This window comes from Myotis yumanensis, unplaced genomic scaffold (genome assembly GCF_028538775.1).
Source record: "Myotis yumanensis isolate MYYU_CA2020_CCGP unplaced genomic scaffold, mMyoYum1.0.hap1 SCAF_3, whole genome shotgun sequence".
NCBI classification, from domain to species: Eukaryota; Metazoa; Chordata; class Mammalia; order Chiroptera; family Vespertilionidae; genus Myotis; species Myotis yumanensis.
In genome coordinates, this window is record NW_027223754.1 from 210236244 (window position 1) to 210256529 (window position 20286).

Sequence of the window (20286 nt, forward strand, 5' to 3'; positions counted from 1 at the left end):
TTTGTGTCCTTAAATGCATATAGCCTGCCTATGTAAATATTGCTTTAATTCTCTTCTTAATTTTCATCTTATGTTTCTCATTTTAACAGGCACAAATGTCCAGTTCTTCCTGCCCTGTGAACTCTCCTATAATGCCTCCAGGGTCTCAAGGGAGCCACATTCACTGTCCCCCTCTTCCTCAACCAGCTCTGCATCAGAATTCACCCTCTCCTGTACCTAGTCGTACTCCCACCCCTCACCACACTCCCCCAAGCATAGGGGCTCAGCAGCCACCAGCAACAGCAATTCCAGCCCCTGTTCCTACACCTCCAGCAATGCCACCTGGGCCACAGTCCCAGGCTCTACATCCACCTCCAAGGCAGACACCTACACCTCCACCAACGCAACTTCCTCCCCAACTACAGCCTTCACTTCCTGCTGCTGCTTCAGCTGACCAGCTGCAGCAGCAGCCTCTCTCACAGCAGAGTACGTCGGCGTCTGTTCCCACCCCGACGGCACCACTGCTGCCTCCACAGCCTGCCACTCCAGTAAGCAGACTTGGGTTTGGGTGGAATTGTTTCACTGTACTGTGGTGTTAAAGTACTTCTGTGCTGTGTTAATTCTCTTATCTCTTGTTTCATCTCTCGTTGTCTGCCCAGCTAGACTAGATTCGACTTTCTTTTCTTTCTTTCTTACCTTCCCTACCCTTTTTACTTTTCTTTTTTCCTGTTGTAGTACCTAGCATAGATGGAGTTCAGAGATTTTGTTTAGGTCTGATGTTGACCATGCTGTTTCATGTTGTATTCTGAGGCTTTAAGGCATATAAGGGGACCATGAGGGGAAAGACTCAAGTACATTTAGTATACTCACATGAATTTTAAAGAATCTTTTTCAAATAGTCTGAGCTGTAGTATATGAGGGCAAATGAACAAAACAAAATCATGAATTTATGAGTGTTTGTGGTCCTAGCCAAGGTTAGAAAATTATGATCTAAGATGAGAAAAGTATGGGCTTGGAACAGCTTGTAGCTTCCTTGTGAGAGGCTCGGTTTATATATTGTAGACATCTAAATTCACATATAATAGTTGCATCCTTACTAACAGAACTCGATGGGTGAAGGCTTAGAACCTTCTACTTGATCACTGATACTGTTTTCGTTCTCTGTCAATATTGAGCTAAAAGTCTACTTTATAAAACACTGTTCATTACTGACTGGTTCATCCTGGCCTTTGATGGGCAAGAGAGGGCAGAGTGCAAAAGGAAACTTGATTTTATTCTACGTAGGGTAGTTCCTGAAAATACTAATCTCTCATTATGAGGTTTCTTATTGGAAGACTTTAGAGAATGGACATTTACCCTTTAGAATATGATTATTCCAAACAGCCATGCAATATGAGGGTTCATTATATTCTGCTTTTCTGTACATTTGAAAAGTCCTAATGAGAAGTGTTAAAAACAAAACAAGATAGGCAGTCATCCTTTTTTCTTTTCTTTCCATTTCTCTATAAATGTGAGCTCCTCTAGGCAGTCATCTCTGAAACCTTCACCCCTCACACACAGAATGAGAATCAACAAAAGTCAGTTGATGGCTCTTTTATGTGCAACCGGTCAGCCAGTATTTTTAAGTCCTAAATCTCCTGTTCTAAAGCATAATTTACGCTGGCCAGAGTGACTTGGTTGAGCGTCATCCCATGTACCAAAGGGTTGCTGGTGCAACTCCCAGTCAGGACACATACTTGGGTTATGGTTTTGATCCCCAGCTAGGGAACGTACGCAAGGCACCCAACCCATGTTTCTCTCTCACATTGATGTTTCTCTTTCTCCCCTCCTCTCTCTAAGCATATCCTCGAGTGAGGGTTTAAAATAAAATAAAGCATGCTTCATTACAAGGGGATGAAATAGGCAGTAAGTGAAAGCTCTATAAAAGGATGTAATGATACCAGCCTAGAAATAGGGGGTTAGCCATGCCATCCTATTGTGTAGCTTAAATTCTGGTTGTATAATTGGCAAATTTTTTGTGTCGTCCCCCCTCTCTGCCCAGCTTTCCCAGCCAGCTGTAAGCATTGAGGGGCAGGTGTCAAACCCTCCATCTACTAGTAGCACAGAAGTGAATTCTCAGGCCATTCCTGAGAAGCAGCCTTCACAGGAAGTGAAAATGGAGGCTAAAATGGAAGTGGATCAGCCAGAACCAGCAGATACTCAGCCAGAGGATATTCCAGAGGTGAGAGTAGGGCAATTACTGTGATTTGGTAAGGAACTCAGTCTAGAAACCCAATTAAACATGTTACAGGAACGTATTCTGATAATTAAATCTCATTTCATTGATTTCCATTTGAAAAAAGGGTCTTGAGAAACTCATGGGGGCGGCTGGGGGAGACGACGTAAGTCAGTCAGTGATCTTTACTGCTTCCAGTTGCATGTCTTTGGAATACTAAAATACCTACCTTGCCTTTTAGACTAAAGCAGAAGACTGTAAAGTGGAACCTACAGAAACAGAAGAGAGAGGCACTGAAATAAAAACTGAGACAAAAGAGGAGGAAGACCAGCCAAGTACTTCAGTTACCCAGTCGTCTCCAGCTCCAGGACAGTCAAAGAAGAAGAGTAAGTCTCGGGCTCTGTGTTCCTGAAGGCAGGGACCAACAGAACTTGAGAAAAATGGGATCAGGCTTCTTGGACCTCTGAAATGGACTCCAGTGTGATTTCATTAAGCTTGGAGTCCTTGTCCTGGTCTTTTCATTAACTAATGTTGAAAAAGAATTTATTTACTTACTTACTTACTTTATTTATTTTAAGGTATATTTCCTTCCTGGAATTACTGGGTCAGTCATACCCATCATTGATAAGTTTATAAAAACTCTGATGCTGTTGATCCCATTATACAGGCAGGAAAACTGATGCTCAATAAGTAACTTGCCCCAGCTTACTCAGCTGCTAAGTGAACCCAGGTCAGCTATGCAGTCTCTGCTTTGAACCGCCCTGCTGAATATTAATGAATCAAGTCGACAAAGCAGTGCTGCTTAACGCAGTGTTAAACTCAAACATTCCCACAGAAATTAACTAGTGTAGGACTAGAACTTCCTGTAACTCTAGTGACCTCTTCAGTGGCACAGAACAGACAGGGCTTATCTCAAGGGAGAGTCTCCTGGCTCCTGGAGAGGGTGTTTATAAAAGTGTTCCATTAATGTACTTTAAAATGTTGGGGTTCAGAAATTATTTTCACTTAAAAGTAAGGTTGTATATATTGAGGAGTTGTTTTAATGTGGGCTGCAACAAACCCAGTCTTACTATTCGGATTCTCTTTAAAACAGCTAATCACACAAATTTGCTCAAAATCTGTTTATTTTGAATACAACCTAGTATGAGAGACAAAAGAAGCCATCTGTTTGTCTGATTTTTCTTTTTATGGCAGCCCCCATAATGAGGTGAAAAATACCTAAAGTGCTAACATATATACCCTCCCGAAGATAAAATTTATTTGTAAATAGTAGAAATAAGGCCTGTGCTCTAAGTGTAATTTTAAAGCTCAAAATTGGACCTTTTATGGCTAGCTTCTTGAATGACAGCTTAAACTGATTCCATTTGGGACACACGTGCAACTCTTTCCTGACTTTTGCAAAACACACTTGAACATAATTTGGTAAACTGAGTCCAGTGTTCTGGCAATAACAATTCAGTCTGTTTCCTTAGACTTAAACCCAACATTTGCCATTAAAATTGTAAATATGTCTTCCTCCTAAGTTCTGAAACACAATGAGGCACTATTCTTGGAGTGCTTCTGATACCTGCAGCAATAAGACAATACCAGATCCAATTTCTAGCTTGTTAAATACTGATGTTGTGAATGAGTTCTTTCTATTCTTACTTTTCTTTTTCTTTTTTTTTCTTTTTTTATATATGTATTTTATTGATTTTCCACAGACAGGAAAGGAGAGGGACAGAGAGTTAGAAACATCGATGAGAGAGAAACATCAAGCAGCTGCCTCTTGCACAGTCCCCACTGGGGATGTGCCTGCAACCAAGGTACATGCCCTTGACCGGGATCGAACCTGGGACCTTTGAGTCCGCAGGCCGATGGCTCTATCCACTGAGCCAAACCGGTCAGGGCTTTCTATTCTTCCTTGATAGCATCCTCCTCCTCCTATATTGTTTTGACAAGTCTCTTCATAAATATTTGGAAGGTTTGGGATTCTTTTTCTACTTGGTCAAGACCATCTTAACTACCCTGGCCATTGTGGCTCAGTTGGTTGGAGCATCGTCCCATACACTGAAAGGTCATGGGTTCCATTCCAGGTGGGGCACGTACCTAGGTCCCAGGTTCAATTCCCGGTCAGGGCACATATACCTAGGTTGTAGGTTCCTTTCCGGATGGGGCACATATGAGAGGCAACCAACCTGTTTCTCACATTGATGCTTCTGTCTCTTCCTCTCTCTAGAAAATCAATGAATGGGTCCTTGGGTGAGGGAGAAACAAAAAATCTTAACTAAATTTCTGACTGAAAAATTAGCTGAGCCATAAAAGGTGCTTAAGGATTACAAGATATGGTGTTTTGAAGGTGCTACCCACCCTTAGTGATACTTCCATGGGGACAACGTAGGCATTTTTGTATTTTGTTATTCTTGAGATATATTCATAGCTTTGACTTGAACTTTTTCTTTTTTTATGGTTAATTGGTAACTAATTTTAAATGTACTCTTAAAGTTTTCAAACCAGAAGAATTACGCCAGGCACTGATGCCAACATTGGAGGCACTTTACCGACAGGATCCAGAATCCCTCCCCTTTCGTCAACCTGTGGACCCTCAGCTTCTAGGAATCCCTGTAAGTATGTGGTGGCACTTCTGATTTTGTTTTTTAACTTGTCAACAGCTTTATTCAGATATAATTCACATATGGTGTAAGTCATTCATGTAAAGTATATAATTCAATGGTTCTGTGCATTCACAGAATTATGTAACCGTCACCACAGTCAGTTTTGGGTCATTTTTACCAGCCCACCAAAGAAAAGAAACCCCATGAGCAGTCATTCCCATCTGCTTCACAGCTGCCACTACCAGTATCCCCAGTCAACCATAAGTCTGCTTTCTTGATTTGTCCATTCTGGACATTTCACTAAATGGAGTTATACAGTATGTGGTCTTGTAACTGGCTTATTTCACTTAGCATAATGTTTTCAGGGTTCATCCTGTGGTAGCACAAGTCAGTATTTCAGTTCTTTTTATGGCCCAGGAATATTCCTTTGTGTGGCTATACCATATTTTCTTCACCAGTTTATTTTAGACATTTGGGTTGTTTACACATTTTTTTACTGTTGACACTGGTGCTGCTGGGAATATCCGCATCAAATTTTTTTGTGGTGGATGTTTGTTTTTTTGTTGTTGTTTTTTTTTTTAAATATATATTTTTATTGATTTTTTTACAGAGAGGAAGAGAGAGAGACAGAGTGTCAGAAACATCGATGAGAGAGAAACACCGATCAGCTGCCTCCTGCACACCCCCTACTAGGGATGCGCCCGCAACCAAGGTACATGCCCTTGACCGGAATCAAACCCGGGACCCCTCAGTCCGCAGGCCGAAGCTCTATCCACCGAGTCAAACCAATCAAGGCAGTGTGGTGGATGTACTTATTTCTCTTGGCTATATACTTAGTGGGATTCCTGAGTCATATAGTTTGTTTATCACTGGAGTAGCAATATTTTTTTTTATGGAAAAGATAGACCCAAATTAGCTTCATCAGCTTTTATTTTAGCTTTTATTTTTTTAAACTGGAAGACCTTAAAGGCCTATTTCAATCGGCTGCTATCTTAAGTTTTCCAGAGGATTTTTGTGGAGTTCTTTTGTTTTTTACTTTATTTCAGAGAGAGGGAGGGAGAGAGAAAAATAGAAAAAACATCAATGAGATTGCCTCCTGCATGCCCCTACTGGGAATCGAACTGTGACTCCTGGTTCATGGGTGGACGCTCAACTTCTAAGCCACATCGGCCAGGCAACTTCATCTGCTTTTAAAGTTGCCTTTACACCAGTCTGCTAGCAGGTTCCCGTTGAGGATTCTAAGTAGTATTGAATAAGGCAATGGAGTGCTGCGAAGGGTGGAAATCCGTCGGGAATTCCCTCTCCCACCCCCCACCCGCCTATATTTTTCTGTGGCCTTAGATGGAGCACTGATGTTGACTTAGTTTCCTTCTAGTACTAAAATTTTAGGGTCTTTAAACTGATTGCACTTATACTATGTGGTACAGCACCTGCAGTTGTTTCTGTAGACCATAAGCCTGGCATATGGAAAGTCTGTGGTAGCTCTGTTCTCTGCTCTTTCCTTTGACCTGCCTCACATCTCTGTAGACTAATGATTTAAAGGGTGTTGGATCAATCAACTCTTCTGAAATATAGACAGGTCAAAGACTCAACATTACCTGGAAATTAATGATGATCATAGGAAGATAGGCTATCTACCTTAAATATACTGAGACTTTGAGTAATGTTGCTTGGTGTTATTTGTCCTAGGATTACTTTGATATTGTGAAGATCCCCATGGATCTTTCCACCATCAAGAGGAAGTTAGACACTGGACAGTATCAGGAGCCCTGGCAGTATGTGGATGACATTTGGCTTATGTTCAACAATGCCTGGTTATATAATCGGAAAACATCGCGGGTGTACAAATACTGCTCCAAGCTCTCTGAGGTCTTTGAACAAGAAATTGACCCAGTCATGCAAAGCCTTGGATATTGTTGTGGCAGAAAGGTAAGAATTTTTGCACAGATAATTATTGTGTTGAAAACTTGACTAATTAGAATCCTGAATCATTAGATTATAAATTCATCTGGAGTAGGGATTTATTTGATCATAACCTCCTGTGGGTGCACACCACCTGTCATGTACTGGTTTGCCTGTGCATACCAATTCACATAAAGCTCCTCTTGTCCTATTGAGTTCTTTGGTAAGTCATGAGAGGATATGACCACTAAGTCTATTCACAGTGGTGAAATAATACATTAGTAAACTAGAATGGTTTTAGTTCTGTGAACTGTCTTGGAAACAACACATTATGATTAACACAAATGAGAATTAAGACTCCACTGACTTGGTTTTTTATTTGCCCATGTAAATATTCTAGCTTGTCCTTCAGGCCTGTGTACTATTTAATGAATGGTTTCTTTTGCAGTTGGAATTCTCTCCACAGACACTCTGTTGCTATGGCAAACAGTTGTGCACAATCCCGCGTGATGCCACGTATTACAGTTACCAGAACAGGTAAGCTTGACCATGTGTGGCCCATGATCCATGTGTGTGCTTGTCTAGAGAGTGCATGCACATGGACCAACACACATAAGGTCATGGTTCATGTGTAACTTGCTTGAGAACAGCTGTACAGCACAAGTTCTGGTTTTGCAATTTGCCTTTGTAGAAATACACAGTTTTATAGCACAAAGTAGCCTTGCGTCACTTGTCTGGGCCCTGGCTTATGACAATACTAGTGTCCCAGTGCACGGATTTGTGCACATTGAAAAGAAACTGATTAGAAGAAATATTTTAATATTGCTATTTGCCCTTTCTCTATGATGTTTCCTTTTGGGCAGTAATTACAAAAATCTACTCACTGTTATCTTAACCATGATTCGTCTCCTGTTTTCAGTATGGGTTTGGGAGTGTTTACTGTGGGCTCGGAGACAGTAAAGAGCAAGGCTGGTGACTAATACTCTTCTGTAATAAAACCAAGCCCATGGTGGTGTTTTTCCTGAACTTGTGTGCTACAGATGCAGTCCTAGCTTTGAAAGAGTCACTTAAACTTTTTGTTTAGTTTTATTTACAAAAAGTTAGGTGCACTCCCTTAGTGCTGTGTAGTCATTCGTGTCCATAGTGTTTTACTGATTAAAACCTGGAAAAAGTGGGTCTCAAGTTGTTTTAAGCACCTTATGTTCAAAAAATCAAATAACAACCAGCATGAAACTTCTCATGCTACAATCTTAACATTCATACCATTTTTGTATTTTTAACATCAATTTACACTGTTTGTAATCTTTGTACCAAGGAATTTACACACACCACTGCCTTCCTTTTGTCTTTTTAACTATATCAGTTGTTGGTTACAATCCGTATTTAACTGCTTGTGCAAACTTTTCATTTTTTTTAATGTGGCTTCCTTGGGATCAAAAGAAAATTTTTTTCCAACCTACAGTTGTTTTTGGATTAGTTGTTCCCTGGTACTGTATCCATAGTGGATTTTTTTTTTTTTTTTAAAGAAGTGGGGAGAAGTGTGTGAAAATGATGTTTAGGTAACAGGATGGCAATTATTCTCTCCCCAGTATATTCTCCTTCCTTCTTCTGATTAATTTGTATCAATTAGCATTAATTATTAAAATGAAGGGTGTAGGTCTGTGTAAGTGAAACTTTATTTGCTACTTGTGATCCCATTTGAGATATTTAATGCTAATCTGTGCTTTGCCTTGGCTTTCTGCTTTGTGTTGTCTTGTCTTGCATTTAATGTTGTTTTGTTATCCTGCAATCCCTCATTTCTTCGTTTGTTTTGTTTTTTGTTTTTTTTTTTCCTCCCTCATGCTTGTCGTTGTCTGCATTTGGCTTTGATTGCAAAAAAAAAAAAAAACAAACCAAAAACAAAACCCATACTGTGGGGCCCATAAATCTGCATCATTGAATGTCCTTGTCGCCGTTGATGACCTGCTCTCTGCTCCCGTCCCCCTCCTTGGCCTGCTGTGATTGGTGGCTTCGTTGCTTGGCTTGGGCTGTGTTGTGTGAACGGAACAGTTCACCCCAGTATGGCCTTCTTGCCGACAGGTATCATTTCTGTGAGAAGTGTTTCAATGAAATCCAAGGGGAGAGCGTTTCTTTGGGGGATGACCCTTCCCAGCCTCAAACGTAAGTACCTGCTGCTTTTCAAAAGTGCCATCTTGTTTGTTTTCCGGTGATTATGCTCAGGCTTCTGAGTAGTCTTGGATTATGCTGTCCAATATGGTAGTCATTAGCCACAGATGGCTACTTAAATGCAAACTAACTAAAAGTAAATAAAATGTAAAGTTGTTTCTCACTTGCACTCGCTACTTATTAAATGCTTAATAGACATCTGTGGTTAGTGGCCGCCATATTGGTTAGCACAGATAAAGTTTCTATCGGTTCTGTTAGTGCTGATAGAGGGCCTACATTAGTTCTGGGTGGTCATTTTAGATATATTTCTTCTATAAGGAAACACTCAGCTTCTTTCCTAAATGTTGAAAGTGTGTAGTGCCAGGGAACTTCATTATTAACAGTTTTGAATTTGAGGGGAATTGAACAAAATCTTACAGCCTTCTCATCTTAGATAATAATACAGAAATCACTGTAATTGTGAATAGCATTAAACAACCTTAGGGCTTTGTTAGAGTGACTTAGAGACTTCGTTGGGCTTTTTGAGATCTTACACGTTCTTTTTTGGTGAATGAAGCATGTCCCAAACTGCCTCATTGTACTTGTTTTTTTGTTTTTTGTTAATCCTCACCTCGGTATATTTTTTCCATTGCTTTTTAGAGAGAGGAAGGGAGGGATAGAGGGAGGACGAGGGGGAACATCAATGTGAAAAAGACATATCGATTGCTTGCCTCCCACACACACCCTGACTTTGGCCAGGGCTCAGAGTACTTCTACTCTCTGAGATTTAGACAAACATTGTATTTCAAATTTGGACTGTTTTAGGAAGAAAGAACTGTTTTGTATACTTTTAATATTCTTCAGCTTCTTTTCTGGTTTAACCCATAATAAACAAAAGCTGCTCCGAGCACTTTAAAAAATTATGGAATTGTGTTATGTTACTAGTAAAACAGGGCTTCTTTGAAAAACTGATTAATTTTTCCAAATTGGGCTTTTTGAAGTTGCACTTTAACTTTAATCACCATTGAAGTACAATTTAGTACAGTCAGGCTTTGATCTGGGGAGTAGGTACTAGGTCCCTTGAGCCTTATGGAGATTTTCTGACCTTTGGCTAAACCAGCGAAGTCAGGACTCTAGCTAGGTTTCCCTGATGCAGGAAAGGAAGGCAGCTTTACTATTGGCACTGTGGAGTGTCTTACCACATGTTCTCACAGTGCATCTGTGGCTTTGAAGAGTGAAGAAACCTCCTGCTGATGCTGCAGGAATGCTGTGGACCTGAAAGTCTACGTTACTAGCAAGGTTCACTTGTGCTGCTGGTCTTCAGAGTAGCAAGGCCTCGAGCCATGTAGAGATGTATTGCTAGACTGTAACTAGTAGGAAACTGTTTAAATGTGGAAGTGCCCTCATTTTTGTGAAGAATCACCACAGTAGGCAGAGTTGGGCCCCCTGAAGTTTATCCTGGATGGAGAATGATAAGAGTGTTAGCTTCTGTATTTGTGAGGCTGTCAGTGTGTGTGATGTGTCAGTTCCAGATGGTTGGGAGGCCATGTGAATATTTTTAAATAAATACTATAAGGAATTTTAACCTTTAAGACTAAAATATGTTTTCTTGATATTGAAATTTTCTATTAATATAAAAAGTTATTTGACTAGACTTCCCTGGAAAATGGACTTAAATAATCCACTTATCATATGAGATTTGTTCCTTGGGATAGAACGGTGGTCAGAATGCTCACCTTTCTACATTGCTTTTTCTCACTGTGTCCCTCTTCTCTCTTTAGTACAATAAATAAAGAACAGTTTTCCAAGAGAAAAAATGACACACTGGATCCTGAACTGTAAGTAGATTTCCTTGAATAGTCAGTACACTTTGATTTTCCTTTCTTCCCTTCATTTTCTTGGTTTGCATGGCCAGTGAGATGATTCTATATCCTTGGGCTGAATCTACATACATACAACTAACATAGATGGTAGAAATGTAGATATTTACATTACAGTTAGTATTTGTTTACATTTCACTAAAGCGACTGAATATTGGTGTTGCATAGGCCCAAGGGAAGCACCAAGCTACCTCTGCCCAGGGCTATGTGTTCCATCCCTGTTGTCCCTCCACATTTTCAAACAAGCTCATAGACCCTCCTTTGTGGTGAGGCCTTGCAGAGCGCTGGCATGCACCATTGTGGTGGGCATTCCTAGAGTGGCCGGGGTGGTGGCAGACTCATTTGGAAGCTTAAGCAGTAGGGATCATTCACATTTTACTGCCTTTCCAGTCACATTTAAAAATGGCACATTTAATTTCTTTGAAATTTGTTCTACCTGTAACAGTAAAGAGCTTTTAAAAACTTCTAAAAACTATTATTTTGAGTCTTTAGATATTTTGGCTTTTTACTTCCAGGTTTGTTGAATGTACCGAATGTGGAAGAAAGATGCATCAGATCTGTGTCCTTCATCATGAGATGATCTGGCCATCTGGGTGAGACACCAGTATTTTATCTAGACTCTTTCTTTATCATGAGTCTTAATGAGTTTTTGTTTTTGCAATTATTATATCTTCAAAGTTACTGTCTCTGAAAATTGTTCTTTGGATTGGGAAAAGCTAATTTAAACCCAGATTTAAAACATTAAATAACCTAGAATCAAAAAAAATCATTATCTTGTTTGCATGCAGTTTTTAATCCATATACAATTATTCTACTGTTTTTTCATTTTAAACTGGAGGCCCAGTGCACGAAATTCATGCACGCAAGGCGGGGGTGTCCCTCAGCTCGGCCTGGGCCCTCTTGCAGTTCAGAAGCCCTGGGAGCGGGGAGCCCTCAGAGGATGTCCAACTGATGGCTTAAGCCCACTGGGGAGAGGGCCTAAGCCTGCAGGCAGACATCCTTAGCGCTGCCACGGAGGCAGGAAAGGCTCCCGCCACCACTGCTACAATCACCAGCCGTGAGCCCAGTTCAGGGCTTCTGGCTGACCTCACTCCCCCTGTGGGAGTACACTCACCACCAGGGGGCAGCTCCTGCATTGAGTGTCTGCCCCCTGGTGGCCAGTGCACATCATAGCAACTGGTTGTTCTGCCATTTTGGTCAATTTGCATATTAGCCTTTTATTGTATAGGATTATTTTGTGATCTTTGGTTACATCAAAAGTAAATGCTTTTTAAAGATTTATGAATAGAGGTAACAAGACATCTCTAGCACCTGGAAACTAGCAAGGAGGTGTTAGATGCAATTAAATTTACCAAATTTTGAACGTTTGCTTATACTGCATTAGAAAAATTAGAAGATAAAAATATAAGGGGTGCTAAGGGAACACCTCTTTTTCCGTTTGAGAAAACATTACACTGAATAGTATATTAAATGGTGGCCCTGGTTAGGATTAGACTTAAACATCTTTTGGGAGGTTGGGCAATGTTAATGGCTATAGTAATAAGGTACATAGCTGTTGTTCAGTGAAAGGCAGAGTTGCATAAAGTGACTAGATACACACTTCAGTTAACTAGCTGTTCTTGGGCCACTATCTATACTGTCCTCTGCTCTGCTCTTGGATTATTGATGCTGGTTTGAAGGTCACAGGAAAGAGAAGGCTAACAAGTTTCCAGAAAATAACTCAGGAAACTCATAGTAGTTGATATTTATATAGCTTGTCTTTAGATATGAATTTTTAGTGTTCTCCTTAATTACAGAGTGGGTGAGAATAATTAACAGATTGGCAGTGATTCCAGCAACTTCTGATCAGTCAGCTAGCTGATGACCTCTCAGGTTTTTGTAAGAAATTCAGCTCAGGTACACATCCTATGTAACTGCAGGAACAAAAAGAATGTACATTTTGCCCTGGCCGTGGTGGCTCAGTTATTGGAATATCGTTCCGTGTATCAGAAGGTCTCCGGTTCAATTTCCCATTCAGGAAATTTACCCGGTTTTGATCCCTGTAGGGGAGGCAACTTCTCTCTTTTTCTCTTTCTCTCCCTCTCCTTTCCTCCCTCTTTCTATAATCAATTTTTTTAATTAAAAAATCTCAGGTGAGGATTTTTTTTAAATGTAAATTTTAAATCTATTGGTACTTCTGAATGTACTCACTTAAATACCTATCAGAAGCAAACAGACTGATACCAAAATTTTGCCAAAAAACCAAAATTCCTATCTTAATCTGTAATCCTTCATCATTTTCACATGTAAGGCAATTTATATGCCCTTCACATTTCTTCGTGTCTTTTATTTTTCAATTAGGTTTTTCCTTTTTTGTGTGTGAATGGTATCCACAAGCTCTTCACATGTTGTTTGTATTAACTTTTTGTTACATATTTAGAAATGTTTCTATTTCTCCCAGGTCATCTTTTGAATTTTAAGTTTATACATACCAGTATATAAGCTAGATTATGTAGTATACATTACTTTAAATGTTTCTCTAAGTTTTGTAAGCAAAGTTTTGGTTTACATTTTAGGTTTGTCTGTGATGGCTGTTTAAAGAAAACTGCACGAACTAGGAAAGAAAATAAGTTTTCTGCTAAAAGTAAGTTTCATTTTTACAGGTACAGCTTGGCAAAACTTCACTAAAGCATAGTTAAGAATAAACTATCTCAAATGAATGCTTTATTTCAACCTTATTTTAAATATTTAACCAAATTAAAAGTAAAACTTTTCTATACTGTATGTACTTAGAATTGAACTGTAGTGTACTTTTTGATGTGAAATTCGTTAGACCTAAGAAAAACATTTCAGGGATCAGGGTATGTAACATGGAGAATTTGTTTTCTTGTTTCTGCATTTCTTCATATTTGGACCATTTCTTAATGGGGGGCCAGGTGTGGAAATATTTGGCCAGAATTGCTATCCCATGAGTGGTTCTCTAAGTTTTGTCCATACCATTAGTGGGGGCTGCTTTTAGACCTGTGACTTTTTCAATTGAGGGTTGGGGGGGGGTAAAAATTTTATACTATTAGTATTAATTTATCTTACAGAATTTGGTTTAGTTTCGTAAGTGCCTTTGCAATTCTTTGCTGACCTACAGGTCACTTTTATTCCTGCAAGGTTTCTCATAATATCCAACATTTTTAAAAATTATTTTTGTAGCACTGTGGCCGTGTGGCTCAGTTGGTGGGCGTCATCCTGTGCAGTGAGGGGTTGCTGGTTTGATTCCCGGTCAGGGCATATGCCTGGGTTTCAGGTTCGGTCCCAGGTGGGGGTGTGTACAGGAGGCAACTGGTCAATGTCTCTCTGTCACATTGATATTTCTTTTTCTTGCTCTAAAATAAACTTTTTTAAAAATTAGTTTTGCAAATTGAGGCAAACTACATATGGATATTTGGTCTATTTTTTAACTTCTGAAATTATAAAGTTTTCAAAATAAAAGGTTGGGGGAAACAACATTTAAAAAGTATTGACTACCATGTTTGCTTTAACTGCATGTGCACTAAATTGGAATGATTCAGACAAGACCAGCAAGGCCCCTGTGCGAGGATGAGTGCAGTCACGCAGTCTTCCTGGGGGGATGCTTTGAGTATGGACTACATTGCTTGCTTTTAACAGTAATGATTTTGCATCTTGGTTACTACTGAACTTGTAACTTCTACATTCCTAGGGTTGCCATCTACTAGGCTTGGCACCTTTTTAGAGAATCGTGTGAATGATTTTCTGAGGAGACAAAATCACCCTGAGTCAGGAGAAGTCACTGTTCGTGTCGTTCATGCTTCTGACAAAACTGTGGAAGTCAAACCAGGCATGAAAGCAAGGTATCTAGTCATTTACTTTTTTCTAGTAATTTACTTTTTTCTTCTCTTGTGGATCCACAATTGTTCATCCACAGTTACTATTGATGATTCTAATCTGAATGACATGTTGTGTTTTTTCCCTCCAATCTGAATTGTGTAGGTTTGTGGATAATGGAGAGATGGCAGAATCCTTTCCCTATCGAACCAAAGCCCTCTTTGCCTTTGAAGAGATTGATGGTGTTGACTTGTGCTTCTTTGGCATGCATGTTCAGGAGTATGGCTCGGACTGCCCTCCACCCAATCAGAGGTAAGATTTACTAGGGTGGAAGTTTGTAGTTAGATGAAAGGCAAAATGGGCAAAAGAACGTGTTTGATGTACTTGGTTTGGAAATGCAAATTCTCAAGTGTAGTATTGAAATGAAACCAAAAACAAAGTACTGCTCAATACTGCTTTTCTGTGGTCATAGTAATAAGGAAAGCGTTGTGAGTAGCAGCCTGGAATGGGAAACAAACACTACTTTTCAGAAAATGGGCTTAAATCTAGATAGTACCTTGCTGAGAGGTATGTGAGTGAGTGTCATGCAGATCAGGTAGCAATATGGCTTAGAGTTTGTTTCCAAAATAGTATAAAGGCCAGAATAAGAATGCTGCCAGAATACATTTGGATCCATAAATATTGATACACTATGTTTCAGGCACTACTGGGTGCTGAGATTGTAATAGAGCCTTAGGCTCACTAAGCTCCCCTGAAGGGTTCACAATCCGGTTATTTAAATACCTGACAACAATACCATGTTGACAAGGGGAGCTTTAGAAAACATGAGAGAGAACAGGTATCTGTAGCCGCATTGGTAAGAAATCATGTGATGACCTGACTTGGTTTCTTTCTCCCCACTTGTTACAGGAGAGTATACATATCATACCTCGACAGTGTTCACTTTTTCCGCCCGAAATGCTTGAGGACTGCAGTCTATTATGAAATCCTAATTGGATATTTAGAATATGTCAAGAAACTAGGGTAAGCGTATTAATAACAAATGGCATTTTTTAAAAATGGTTTAAATTAATTACCACTGTGGTATTGTGGTAAGATATAAATGGAAACATACAAATATATGACTTTTTGCCCTTTTTTCTCAGCTTTGGTTTTCATCTAATAGAATTGGAGCCTCACTTTCGCTGGAGAGCTTTGATGTTACACCCATCTCAGATTAGTTTTATTTTGTCCAGTTAAGCTGTTTGGTACAGTTTTATTTCAGAGTTGATTGCTACTCATTTAGGATCAGAATCTTGAACATTTGCATTGATCCTTTTACACCTGAGAATCAAAACCAAAAACAAAGGTGTGGAGATAAAAATTTGTCAGACTGGTTCCTTACACCTCACCTTGCAGGCTGTTCTCAACAACTTGCATTTTGTTTAGCTTTCTTATCGAAATGGATGTTTCCCTTTGCATTGTAGCTTTCATTTGATTTTTAAATGCAAATTTGGGGTTTTGGGATCCCCCAAGAACTAGCCTCTGTGAAACCTCTAAGAAGTACTAGGCAATGTGAGCTCCGCTGTTACTGCTGTGGGTTATGCTAGTTCTGGCCTAAGAACTTTGACCTAATGCTGGATTATATACTTTGTATTGTCTTGAGGGCGAATCATTGGTTTCCCTTTTGACTTCACCGTGTAGTTTAGTGTGTCGTTCTTCCCAGAGTGATCATTTCTCTTGAATGTTCCTTCTCTTTGTATTGTTAGTTATACAACAGGGCATATTTGGGCATGTCCCCCAAGTGAAGGAGACGACTATATTTTCCATTGCCATCCGCCTGACCAGAAGATACCCAAGCCCAAGCGACTACAGGAGTGGTACAAAAAGATGCTTGACAAGTCCGTGTCTGAGCGAATTGTCCATGACTACAAGGTCAGGAGGAGTGGGGGGAGTGATAGAAGTAGAAATTTACTAATCCTGCTGCTCTGTATTCTGTCACTTAACTGTCTTAAAAAGCTTCTATGTGTTCTCCCTCTTCCATGTAACTTATAAAATTATGCTAATTTTGTAGTGTTTTTATTTTGCTTGGATTATTAAGATGACTTATATCTGGCAAAATGTTTAAAAACTGTTAAATCTAGTCACTTGAATATATCAGTGTTTAATATTTTCCTTTCTAGAGTCAAACTTTTTCAAAGAAAAACAAGAGTCTTAAATCAACAAATTTCTGTTTTAAAGATTTGACTAAGAATGTATTCTTAATAGCCATTTGTCAATAATAGGGTCTCTCAAAATAAGAACTTGTACTGAATTTCTTACCTGTTTTTACTCTTGGGGAGGAAATCATTAGCGGGGTATTTTCCCAGCAGCACAACAGAGCCTCTGTAGCCATTCAGTTCCTGGTATTAGTGTTGAACATACTGCTCAGTGAAAGCTGCCGGAACTCCCAAGGATGGGTCTGAGGCAGGCATGCCTCACATGGCGCTGCCTTTGTCATCAGGAGTGGTCAAGGCCATGTATGTGTAAATGACGATGCCTCTGCCATTGTTCTGGCAGGGTAATTTACCACTTGGCTATATAAAGACAGATAATCTTCCTGCCTTTGTGGGTAGAGGAAAAAGAAAACCAGAAATACTAACTTGAAATAGCCCTTTTACTATTTATGACACTAAATGTCTTCCTGGGCATGGTGCTTAAATTTAAAAAAAAAAATCTCTGCCATCATTTTAGAAGACTTTATTTGGTAATCCTAACTGAAGGGTATTTTTTCTACTGTTTTGTTGTTGTTTTTAAAGAATGAGGGGATGGAGGAGGGAGAGAGAAACATCGATGTGATTGGTTGCCTCCCACATGCACTCCTCCCCAGGGCCGGGGATTGAACCTACAACCCAGGTACATGCCCTTGACTGGGAATTGAAACCCACGACCCTTGAGTGCACAGGCAGGCACTCACCACTGAACCACACGGCCAGGACTAGAAGACATTTTAATCTTTGGTGTTTTGTATGTGCATTAGCTGTGACGGCCTTTGTATAATACATGCCTTTGTAAAAAATACATATATATATAGAAATTTCATTTTGTGCATGGGTATTTTCACAGGATATTTTTAAACAAGCTACTGAAGATCGGTTAACAAGTGCAAAGGAATTGCCCTACTTTGAAGGTGATTTCTGGCCCAATGTTCTGGAAGAGAGCATTAAGGAACTGGAACAGGAGGAAGAAGAGAGGAAGCGAGAGGAAAACACCAGTAATGAAAGCACAGATGTAAGGGCTTTTCATTTTTCTTTCCAACTTGTACCTTGATTCTCATCTATAAACCAGAAGTGAGTGTAAACTTTCAACTTGGTCTTACAGCTCTCAGGTGTGAAAGAGCTCTTTAATTTTTGTTTGTCTTTGTTAATCCTCACTGGAGGTTATTTTTAGAGAGTGGAAGGGAGCTGGGGGAGAGAGACATCAATGTGAGAGAGCCACATCAATTGGTTGCCTCCGCAACTAGGGCAGGGAACCTGAGGTCCAGTAGGTACCCTTGACTGGAATCGATCCCATGACCCTTTGATTCGGGGCCGATACTCTATCCATTGAACAACACTGGCCAGGGGCTGGAAGACCTCTTTAAATTGGGCAAGAAATACTGGCCAAGTTACGAGGTTCCGTTTCTGTGGTTTTAGACCTTCTTAGCACGAGCCCCTTTGTCAGTGGAATCTCGGATTTCCAGGATGGAAGCTGATCATGGAAACGGAGAGGAAACCTTGAATAACTGACACAAAATTAGAAGGGGGTTGGTAAACTTCAGTTTCTGTCGAAGTCCAGATTATGGATATTTGGGGCCTTGTAGGCCATGTATTGTCTCTGACGCTTTTTTTCCCCCTTTTAATAACAAAACAGGCCTGACCACAGTTTACTAGTCCCCTGTGTACAGAGCCTGGTTTTTAGGAGGATCATCTGAGGAGCTCTTCCAGTCTGTTTACTCATAGCCTGTCTAGAATTGCCCTCATTTAGTTTGGCCTTCTAAAGTCATCCTTAAATAGTCTGTAGAACTCTTTACAGCCTTATTGTTTAAATTCATTGATTGAATGTTTTTCAAGAGTTTTTTTCAAGTAGGTCCATAAAATTCTAGAATGTGAGTATAAGTCCAGGTCCTTGGCTCACCCCTTCCGTGCACCCTTCACTGCCCCACACTTTGAGTCACTACTTGTTTCCTATCCTCAGTTCTGAGAGAGGACTGACTGCTGGATCTGAGGGTCTCCAAACTATGGGGCTCTCCTGGTCAAAAGCTAAGGTTGCCATAATGAAGGGTCTCAGTGCAGGGATTCTTCACTGAGAGAAAATGTTTACTGTAAATAACAGCTTAAAAACAGAGTACAGAGCATTTGGTGGAAGACATAATATGATCCCTAGTTTCAAAGAAAGGAATCTTTTTTACCATTATTCCAATCACTTCCTAACAAAACATTAACATTTTCTTGTCTCCTTTCTGCTATCCTGCAGGTGACAAAGGGAGACAGCAAAAATGCTAAAAAGAAGAATAATAAGAAAACCAGCAAAAACAAGAGCAGCCTGAGTAGAGGCAATAAGAAGAAGCCAGGCATGCCCAATGTATCCAACGACCTCTCGCAGAAACTGTATGCCACCATGGAGAAACACAAAGAGGTAAGATGGTGCCTCCAAGAATAGGAAAAAAGCAGGGCAGGACTTCTAAAAAAACTGCCCACCATGGTTGGCATGTACGATGTGAGCCCCAGATTGGAAATTCAGAACGAAGAAGTCATTTGAATAAGAAGGAAGGAAGGAAGGGGGGGATGGCTAGGGTGCGTGATAAGAACAGGAAAATAAGGATGCTTTGATTTGCAGCTGTCATAAATCTAGGTGGTGTTGGATTGTGTCTTACACGATCATGTGCTGCCTACTGATGTTTGGCCAGTGGTGGACTGCATCTACAATGGTGGTCCCATAAGATAATGAAGCTGAAAAATCCCTGTCACCTAGCAACATCACAGCTGTTGTAATGTCATAGTGCAACATTACTCACATTTATGGTGATGCTGGCGTATAAAAGTATAGCATATACATCTAGGTTTGTGTAAGTACACTATGACTTCCGCATAATGATGCATTTCTTAGAACATATCCCAGTTGTAAGGTGGCACATGACAATGAATTTTGAAAGCATAGTTTATCTTGTTGGTTCACCATTGTTCAGGAGATTGTCTTAAACCAAGTTCCTCAGAACACCACTGGAATGGGACTTTGGCCAAACAAATGAATCAAAACGTTGACTGTTGACCTTCCTGAAAGTGAATTGGGAGGTGGAGAGAATTGAAGAAGAAAAGTTAAACTTTCATAAATATACTTGTAACCTCTTCTCAGAAAAGTTAAAACTTCGGAATTATTTCATCATTTAAAGTACCTATTTGTTGTAGGGTGTGTTAGGGTTCTCTTTCCTTTCAGCAGCATCATTGGTGAGAGGAGAAATCTTAAAGGGTAACTCATGTCAGATTTTTAATGTCACAGTTCAACTCTATTCAGACATCATAATCCAGTTCTTATAGGAAGTGGCTAATTATGTGGGGAGGGAACGGAAGGCTGGAGTTTAAATATGGAATTACAACCAAATTAATTAAGCAAACTCCAAGAGAGAAGTGGTTATGGCAGAACCCTTCTTTAGAGAGTTACTTATTGTAGTGGTATTGACCCATACAGCTTTTGAAAGCATCTTTTCCCATACACCACTACTCTACCCCCCAATGCCTTTTTATATATATCTCTCATA

The 20286-nt window shown here is 39.9% G+C and overlaps 1 protein-coding gene across 1 annotated transcript in view; it reads left to right on the forward strand.

The window, feature by feature from the left end:
- EP300 (E1A binding protein p300) overlaps positions 1-20286 on the forward strand; it is a 70840-nt gene that overhangs the window by 43874 nt on the left and 6680 nt on the right. Inside the window, exons 14-29 of the mRNA XM_070411190.1 lie at positions 90-527; positions 2021-2200; positions 2436-2580; positions 4679-4797; positions 6478-6717; positions 7139-7227; positions 8770-8850; positions 10617-10673; positions 11231-11308; positions 13271-13338; positions 14407-14557; positions 14697-14843; positions 15441-15554; positions 16280-16445; positions 17616-17780; positions 19005-19166. Of these exons, the coding sequence (XP_070267291.1) occupies positions 90-527; positions 2021-2200; positions 2436-2580; positions 4679-4797; positions 6478-6717; positions 7139-7227; positions 8770-8850; positions 10617-10673; positions 11231-11308; positions 13271-13338; positions 14407-14557; positions 14697-14843; positions 15441-15554; positions 16280-16445; positions 17616-17780; positions 19005-19166 (2400 nt within the window). The remainder of the gene's footprint in view (positions 1-89; positions 528-2020; positions 2201-2435; positions 2581-4678; positions 4798-6477; positions 6718-7138; positions 7228-8769; positions 8851-10616; positions 10674-11230; positions 11309-13270; positions 13339-14406; positions 14558-14696; positions 14844-15440; positions 15555-16279; positions 16446-17615; positions 17781-19004; positions 19167-20286) is intronic.